General features: G+C 52.2%; 1 protein-coding gene across 1 annotated transcript in view; it reads right to left on the reverse strand.

Annotated features, from left to right (window-relative positions):
- WARS2 (tryptophanyl tRNA synthetase 2, mitochondrial) overlaps nt 1-3,715 on the reverse strand; it is an 18,574-nt gene extending 14,859 nt beyond the window's left edge. The window contains exon 1 of the mRNA XM_082247335.1: nt 3,611-3,715. Within this exon, the coding sequence (XP_082103461.1) occupies nt 3,611-3,700 (90 nt within the window). The 5' untranslated portion in view covers nt 3,701-3,715. The remainder of the gene's footprint in view (nt 1-3,610) is intronic.
- Between the last annotated feature and the right edge of the window lie 7,015 nt (nt 3,716-10,730).

A 10,730-nucleotide genomic window follows, 5' to 3' on the forward strand; every position in this document is an offset into this window, starting at 1 on the left:
GCTGTGCGAATCCCAACAGGAGACGACGGACTTTACGGCGATGGAAAGGTGACGCCATCTTCCCGTGACACATAATGGAGGATTTTATTCCCAATGTCATTCTGAGACTTTCCTCCTCTACATTCACATTGTGTTTTCAAAGTTCTGCTAGAGTGTGAGCTCCTGGGACCGGCCCGCCTCTGACATCATGACGAGGTGGCTGTGATGAATGAGGGTGTCAGTGGGCGGAGATTCGGTGAGATTGGCGTCTAAGCTGAAATAGCTGCGATTTGATTGGAGGTGGGGATCCGATTAACCCTTCGCTGGGTTCAGTCCCTGTACCCCCTTCCTCCTACAGGTCAGTCCCTGTACCCCCTTCTTCCTACAGCTCAGTCCCTGTACCCCCGTCTTCCTACAGCTCAGTCCCTGTACCCCCGTCTTCCTACAGCTCAGTCCCTGTACTCCCGTCTTCCTACAGATCAGTCCCTGTACCCCCTTCTTCCTACAGCTCAGTCCCTGTACCCCCTTCTTCCTACAGCTCAGTCCCTGTACTCCCGTCTTCCTACAGATCAGTCCCTGTACCCCTGTCTTCCTACAGCTCAGTCCCTGTACCCCCGTCTTCCTACAGATCAGTCCCTGTACCCCCGTCTTCCTACAGATCAGTCCCTGTACCCCCGTCTTCCTACAGATCAGTCCCTGTACCCCTGTCTTCCTACAGATCAGTCCCTGTACCCCTGTCTTCCTACAGATCAGGCCCTGTACCCCCTTCTTCCTACAGCTCAGTCCCCTATATGCCCTCTTCCTGCGGGTCAGTCCCTGTACCCTCCCCCCCCCCTTCCTGCAGGTCAGTCCCTGTACCCCCCTCTTCTTGCCAGTCATTCCCTGTATCCTCCCTCCCTGCAGGTCAGTCCCTGTACCCCTGTCTTCTTGCAGGTCAGTCCCTGTACCTCCATTTTCATGCAGGTTAGTCCCAGTACCCCCCCTTCCTGCAGGTCAGTCCCTGTACCCCCCCCTTTTTGCAGGTCAGTCCCTGTACCCCCGTCTTCATGCAGGTTAGTCCCTGTACCCCCTCCCCCTCCTGGAGGTTAGTCCCTGTACCCCCTCCCGGAGGTTAGTCCCTGTACCCCCCTCTTCCTTCAGGTCAGTCCCTGTATCCCCCTCTTCCTTCAGGTCAGCCCTTGTACACCCCCCCCCCCCACCTTCCTGAAATTGGGGGATAATTGTAAGAAATAGAATGTTGTGTGCTGATCCACGTCCAATGTGTGTATAAGGGGGATGTATGAGGGAGGGTGCATGAGGGGGGTGCATGAGGGGGGGTGCATGAAGGGGGTGTATGAGGAGGGGGTGTATGAGGGGGGGTGAATGAAGGGGGCTGTATGAGGGGGGTGTATGACGGGGGGGGTGTATGACGGGGGGGGGTGTATGACGGGGGGGTGTATGACGGGGGGGTGTATGACGGGGGGGTGTATGACGGGGGGGCGCATGAGGGGGGGTGTATGAGGTCACAGCTCATGAAGGGGTTAATCTGATCCCATTCATAAGAATATAAAAACACAGAAATACGGTAAAATAAATAACGGGCGCAGCGCAGAGCGGCGTTCTGGGTGACGAATGGAGAAATCCGATAGAAGTGTTTATGGAGAAAATATTGGACTGGCAGTAGGTGGGTGACTGTATACAGGGGGTGGGGGGTAAATATACAGCGGAGGGCGGCTGAGCGATGTACACAGGCAGACCGCCATCTGTCCTATCAGTGTCTGTGTGTGGGGAGCCGGGGGAGGGGGGGGGGGGACATCAGGATACCCACCCCCCCCCCCCCCCCCGCTGATCCGTCTGACAGCAGTGATTGATGGCGGCTCTCCCCGGTGCCGGCAGGGGGGCAGGAAGTGCCGACATCTACAAGGGGGGTGATTAATGAGCTTCACCTATCTGGGGAGCAACCTGACAACCCCCCACAATTATCTACCCCTCCCCCCCCCCATGATGAAGAATCTGACAAGTTCACTGACAGAGAAGACATCAGAGCCAATCACAACACAGACCGACCAATCACAGCCAATTACATTGCATGTATGATTATTATAGGAGGACTACAAGTCCCAGCATCACCTGTATGATCATTATAGGGGGACTACAAGTCCCAGCATGCCCTGTATGATCATTATAGGGGGGACTACAAGTCCCAGCATGCCCTGTATGATCATTATAGGGGGACTACAAGTCCCAGCATGCCCTGTATAACAATTACAGGAGGACTACAAGTCCCAGCATGCCCTTTATAATAATTATAGGAGGACTTGAAGTCCCAGCATGCCCTGTATGATAATTATAGGGGGACTACAAGTCTCAGCGTGCCCTGTATGATAATTATAGGAGGACTACAAGTCCCAGCATGATCATTATAGGTGGACTACAAGTCCCAGCATCATCTGTATTATCATTATAGGACTACAAGTCCCAGCATGATCATTATAGGAGGACTACAAGTCCCAGCATCATCTGTATGATTATAGGGGGACTACAAGTCCCAGCATGCCCTGTATGATCATTATAGAACTACAAGCCCCAGCATGCCCTGTATGATCATTATAGAACTACAAGCCCCAGCATGCCCTGTATGATCATTATAGGAGGACTACAAGTCCCAGCATGCCCTGTATGATCATTATAGGTGGACTACAAGCCCCAGCATGCCCTGTATGATCATTATAGAACTACAAGCCCCAGCATGCCCTGTATGATCATTATAGGAGGACTACAAGTCCCAGCATGCCCTGTATGATCATTATAGGTGGACTACAAGTCCCAGCATGATCATTATAGGTGGACTACAAGTCCCAGCATGATCATTATAGGTGGACTACAAGTCCCCGCATGATCATTATAGGGGGACTACAAGTCCCAGCATGCCCTGTATGATCAGTATAGGGGGACTACAAGTCCCAGCATGCCCTGTATGATCATTATAGGGAGACTACAAGTCCCAGCATGCCCTGTATGATCATTATAGGAGGACTACAAGTCCCAGCATGCCCTGTATGATCATTATAGGTGGACTACAAGTCCCAGCATGATCATTATAGGTGGACTACAAGTCCCCGCATGATCATTATAGGGGGACTACAAGTCCCAGCATGCCCTGTATGATCAGTATAGGGGGACTACAAGTCCCAGCATGCCCTGTATGATCATTATAGGGAGACTACAAGTCCCAGCATGCCCTGTATGATCATTATAGGAGGACTACAAGTCTAAGCATGCCCTGTATGATCATTATAGGAGGACTACAAGTCCCAGCATGCCCTGTATGATCATTATAGGGGAACTACAAGCCCCAGCATGCCCTGTATGATCATTATAGGGGGACTACAAGCCCCAGCATGCCCTGTATGATCATTAAAAGTACTACAAGCCCCAGCATGCCCTGTATGATCATTATAGGGGACTACAAGTCTCAGCATGGCTTGTATCATCATTAAAAGGAGGACTACAAGTTCCAGTATGCCCTGTATGATCATTATAGGGGGACTAAAAGTTCCAGCGTATCTTGCATGATCATTACAGAAGGACTACAAGTCCCAGCATGCTCTCTCGGTTGCACAGGCCAGGTGTAGGGTGACGTGTCCGGTACCTGGGCTCCGGTGGGACTCTCACTGCTCACAGCCCGGTGCCCTCTCCGCAACCGGAACACCACCGCACGCCGGAGTAAGGGCAGCGCCATCTTAGTGACGTCACGACGGCGGCTCGGAACGGCCACGCCCCCCTCCGAGTCATGTGACCCGCCCAGAGTCCCACAGATCATCAGAGTTCCTCCTCCTCTGTTATCACCACTCCGACTTCTTCCTATAATAATAATAATAATAATAATAGCGATCATCAGTCATTGTATTCATTACACCATCCACTCATCATCATCTTCACCTTCATCACCACCCCCTTCTCACCATCATCATCATTATTACCATAATCCCCTTCATCACCACCCTCTTCTCACCATCATCATCACCCTCTTCTCTCCATCACCACCATCATTACCTTCATACCCTAGTCTCTGTCAGGAGTCTTGCACCCCCCAAGGGATCAAGGTCAGGGTCCGTCCTCTTCGGAGGTGGACTTTCGCACACCCTGTGCACTTTTTGTGTTCTTCTCATTTGTGTGTGTGCACTTTTTTTTGCACCGGGGTGGAGTTCGAGTGTGTTCACACACCGCGGGCTTAAAAAAAAAAAAATGACCTTCATCATCACCATTACCACCTTCATCATCAATATGACCACCTTCTCACCATCACCACCACCTTCTCACCATCATCACCACCTTCTCACCATCACCCCCTTCTCACCATCACCACCACCTTCTCACCATCATCACCCCCTTCTCACCATCATCACCCCCTTCTCACCATCATCACCCCCTTCTCACCATCATCACCCCCTTCTCACCATCATCACCACCTTCTCACCATCACCCCCTTCTCACCATCATCACCCCCTTCTCACCATCACCACCACCTTCTCACCATCACCCCCTTCTCACCATCATCACCCCCTTCTCACCATCACCCCCTTCTCACCATCACCACCTTCTCACCATCACCACCACCTTCTCACCATCACCACCACCTTCTCACCATCACCACCACCTTCTCACCATCACCACCACCTTCTCACCATCATCACCACCTTCTCACCATCATCACCCCCTTCTCACCATCACCCCCTTCTCACCATCACCACCTTCTCACCATCACCACCACCTTCTCACCATCACCACCACCTTCTCACCATCATCACCACCTTCTCACCATCATCACCACCTTCTCACCATCATCACCACCTTCTCACCATCACCCCCTTCTCACCATCACCACCACCTTCTCACCATCATCACCCCCTTCTCACCATCATCACCCCCTTCTCACCATCATCACCCCCTTCTCACCATCATCACCCCCTTCTCACCATCATCACCACCTTCTCACCATCACCCCCTTCTCACCATCATCACCCCCTTCTCACCATCACCACCACCTTCTCACCATCATCACCACCTTCTCACCATCACCCCCTTCTCACCATCACCACCACCTTCTCACCATCATCACCCCCTTCTCACCATCATCACCCCCTTCTCACCATCATCACCCCCTTCTCACCATCATCACCCCCTTCTCACCATCATCACCACCTTCTCACCATCACCCCCTTCTCACCATCACCACCACCTTCTCACCATCATCACCCCCTTCTCACCATCATCACCCCCTTCTCACCATCATCACCCCCTTCTCACCATCATCACCCCCTTCTCACCATCATCACCACCTTCTCACCATCACCCCCTTCTCACCATCATCACCCCCTTCTCACCATCACCACCACCTTCTCACCATCACCCCCTTCTCACCATCATCACCCCCTTCTCACCATCACCCCCTTCTCACCATCACCACCTTCTCACCATCACCACCACCTTCTCACCATCACCACCACCTTCTCACCATCACCACCACCTTCTCACCATCACCACCACCTTCTCACCATCATCACCACCTTCTCACCATCATCACCCCCTTCTCACCATCACCCCCTTCTCACCATCACCACCTTCTCACCATCACCACCACCTTCTCACCATCACCACCACCTTCTCACCATCATCACCACCTTCTCACCATCATCACCACCTTCTCACCATCATCACCACCTTCTCACCATCACCCCCTTCTCACCATCACCACCACCTTCTCACCATCATCACCCCCTTCTCACCATCATCACCCCCTTCTCACCATCATCACCCCCTTCTCACCATCATCACCCCCTTCTCACCATCATCACCACCTTCTCACCATCACCCCCTTCTCACCATCATCACCCCCTTCTCACCATCACCACCACCTTCTCACCATCATCACCACCTTCTCACCATCACCCCCTTCTCACCATCACCACCACCTTCTCACCATCATCACCCCCTTCTCACCATCATCACCCCCTTCTCACCATCATCACCCCCTTCTCACCATCATCACCCCCTTCTCACCATCATCACCACCTTCTCACCATCACCCCCTTCTCACCATCATCACCCCCTTCTCACCATCACCCCCTTCTCACCATCACCACCTTCTCACCATCACCACCACCTTCTCACCATCACCACCACCTTCTCACCATCACCACCACCTTCTCACCATCACCACCACCTTCTCACCATCATCACCACCTTCTCACCATCATCACCCCCTTCTCACCATCACCCCCTTCTCACCATCACCACCTTCTCACCATCACCACCACCTTCTCACCATCACCACCACCTTCTCACCATCATCACCACCTTCTCACCATCATCACCCCCTTCTCACCATCATCACCACCTTCTCATCATCATCACCACTTTCTCACCATCATCACCACCTTCTCACCATCATCACCTTCTCACCATCATCACCACCTTCTCATCATCATCACCACCTTCTCACCATCATAACCACCTTCTCACCATCACCCCCTTCTCACCATCATCACCACCTTCTCATCATCATCACCACCTTCTCACCATCACCACCTTCTCACCATCATCACCACCTTCTCACCATCATCACCACCTTCTCATCATCATCACCACCTTCTCACCATCATCACCCCCTTCTCACCATCACCCCCTTCTCACCATCACCACCTTCTCACCATCACCCCCTTCTCACCATCATCACCACCTTCTCACCATCACCCCCTTCTCACCATCATCACCACCTTCTCACCATCACCACCTTCTCATCATAACCACCTTCTCACCATCATCACCCCCTTCTCACCATCACCACCTTCTCATCATCACCACCTTCTCACCATCATCACCACCTTCTCACCATCACCAACTTCTCACCATCATCACCACCTTCTCACCATCACCCCCTTCTCACCATCACCCCCTTCTCACCATCATCACCACCATCATCACCTTCATCATCAATATGACCACCTTCTCACCATCACCCCCTTCTCACCATCATCACCTTCTCACCATCATCACCTTCTCATCATCACCACCTTCTCACCATCATCACCACCTTCTCATCATCACCACCTTCTCACCATCATCACCACCTTCTCACCATCATCACCACCTTCTCACCATCATCACCACCTTCTCACCATCACCCCCTTCTCACCATCATCACCCCCTTCTCACCATCACCCCCTTCTCACCATCACCCCCTTCTCACCATCACCACCCCCTTCTCACCATCATCACCACCTTCTCACCATCATCACCACCTTCTCACCATCATCACCACCTTCTCACCATCACCACCTTCTCATCATCACCACCTTCTCACCATCACCCCCTTCTCACCATCACCACTTCTCACCATCATCACCTTCTCACCATCACCACCTTCTCACCATCATCACCTTCTCACCATCATCACCTTCTCACCATCATCACCACCTTCTCACCATCATCACCACCTTCTCACCATCATCACCCCCTTCTCACCATCATCACCACCTTCTCACCATCATCACCACTTTCTCACCATCATCACCCCCTTCTCACCATCACCACCTTCTCATCATCATCACCATCTTCTCACCATCATCACCACCTTCTCACCATCACCCCCTTCTCACCATCATCACCACCTTCTCACCATCATCACCACCTTCTCACCATCACCCCCTTCTCACCATCATCACCACCTTCTCACCACCATCACCACCTTCTCACCATCATCACCACCTTCTCACCATCATCACCACCTTCTCCACCCCCTTCTCACCACCATCACCACCTTCTCACCATCACCCCCTTCTCACCATCATCACCACCTTCTCACCATCATCACCACCTTCTCACCATCATCACCACCTTCTCACCATCATCACCATCACCCCCTTCTCACCATCATCACCACCTTCTCACCATCATCACCCCCTTCTCACCATCACCACCTTCTCATCATCACCACCTTCTCACCATCATCACCACCTTCTCACCATCACCACCTTCTCACCATCACCCCCTTCTCACCATCACCACCTTCTCACCATCATCACCTTCTCACCATCACCACCTTTTCACCATCATCACCTTCTCACCATCATCACCCCCTTCTCACCATCATCACCACCTTCTCACCATCACCCCCTTCTCACCATCATCACCCCCTTCTCACCATCATCACCACCTTCTCACCATCACCCCCTTCTCACCATTACCCCCTTCTCACCATCATCACCACCTTCTCACCATCATCACCCCCTTCTCACCATCATCACCCCTTCTCACCATCATCATCCCCTTCTCACCATCACCCCCTTCTCACCATCATCACCCCCTTCTCACCATCATCACCCCCTTCTCACCATCATCACCCCCCTTCTCACCATCATCACCACCTTCTCACCATCATCACCCCCTTCTCACCATCATCACCACCTTCTCACCATCACCCCCTTCTCACCATCATCACCCCCTTCTCACCACCATCATCACCACCTTCTCACCATCATCACCCCCTTCTCACCATCATCACCACCTTCTCACCATCATCACCCCCTTCTCACCATCACCCCCTTCTCACCATCATCACCCCCTTCTCACCATCATCACCCCCTTCTCACCACCATCATCACCCCCTTCTCACCATCACCCCCTTCTCACCATCATCACCACCTTCTCAACATCATCACCCCCTTCTCACCATCATCACCCCCTTCTCACCACCATCATCACCACCTTCTCACCATCATCACCCCCTTCTCACCATCACCCCCTTCTCACCACCATCATCACCACCACCTTCTCACCATCACCACCCCCTTCTCACCATCATCACCATCATTATTACCATCATCACCATCATCCCCTTTATCACCACCCTCTTCTCACCATCACCACCATCATTATTACCATCATCCCCTTCATCACCACCCTCTTCTCACCATCATCATCACCACCCTCTTCTCACCATCATCATCACCCCCTTCTCACCATCATCACCACCTTCTCATCATCATCACCCCCTTCTCACCATCACCCCCTTCTCACCATCATCACCCCTTCAATCCCCTTCTCACCATCACCCCCTTCTCACCATCATCACCCCCTTCTCACCATCATCACCACCTTCTCACCATCATCACCACCTTCTCACCATCATCACCCCCTTCTCACCATCACCCCCTTCTCACCATCATCACCACCTTCTCACCATCACCCCCTTCTCACCATCATCACCACCTTCTCACCATCATCACCCCCTTCTCACCATCACCCCCTTCTCACCATCATCACCCCCTTCTCACCATCATCACCACCTTCTCACCATCATCACCACCTTCTCACCATCATCACCACCTTCTCACCATCATCACCCCCTTCTCACCATCACCCCCTTCTCACCATCACCCCCTTCTCACCATCATCACCACCTTCTCACCATCACCCCCTTCTCACCATCATCACCACCTTCTCACCATCATCACCCCCTTCTCACCATCACCACCTTCTCATCATCACCACCTTCTCACCATCATCACCACCTTCTCACCATCACCACCTTCTCACCATCATCACCACCTTCTCACCATCACCCCCTTCTCACCATCACCCCCTTCTCACCATCATCACCACCTTCTCACCATCATCACCACCTTCTCACCATCACCACCTTATCATCATCACCACCTTCTCACCATCACCCCCTTCTCACCATCACCACCTTCTCACCATCATCACCTTCTCACCATCACCACCTTCTCACCATCATCACCTTCTCACCATCATAACCTTCTCACCATCATCACCTTCTCACCATCATCACCACCTTCTCATCATCATCACCACCTTCTCACCATCATCACCACCTTCTCACCATCATCACCCCCTTCTCACCATCATCACCACCTTCTCACCATCATCACCACTTTCTCACCATCATCACCCCTTCTCACCATCACCACCTTCTCATCATCATCACCACCTTCTCACCATCATCACCACCTTCTCATCATCACCACCTTCTCACCATCATCACCACCTTCTCACCATCATCACCACCATCATCACCTTCATCATCAATATGACCACCTTCTCACCATCACCCCCTTCTCACCATCGCCCCCTTCTCACCATCATCACCACCTTCTCACCATCATCACCCCCTTCTCACCATCACCACCTTCTCATCATCACCACCTTCTCATCATCATCACCACCTTCTCACCATCATAACCCCCTTCTCACCATCACCACCTTCTCATCATCACCACCTTCTCACCATCATCACCACCTTCTCACCATCACCCCCTTCTCACCATCACCACCTTCTCACCATCATCACCTTCTCACCATCACCACCTTCTCACCATCATCACCTTCTCACCATCATCACCTTCTCACCATCATCACCTTCTCACCATCATCACCACCTTCTCATCATCATCACCACCTTCTCACCATCATCACCACCTTCTCACCATCATCACCCCCTTCTCACCATCATCACTACCTTCTCACCATCATCACCACTTTCTCACCATCATCACCCCTTCTCACCATCACCACCTTCTCATCATCATCACCACCTTCTCACCATCATCACCACCTTCTCACCATCACCCCCTTCTCACCATCATCACCACCTTCTCACCATCATCACCACCTTCTCATCATCACCACCTTCTCACCATCATCACCATCATCACCACCATCATCACCTTCATCATCAATATGACCAC

Source organism: Pelophylax lessonae (assembly GCF_965119305.1).
Source record: "Pelophylax lessonae genome assembly, chromosome: 2".
In the NCBI taxonomy this organism is placed as follows: domain Eukaryota; kingdom Metazoa; phylum Chordata; class Amphibia; order Anura; family Ranidae; genus Pelophylax; species Pelophylax lessonae.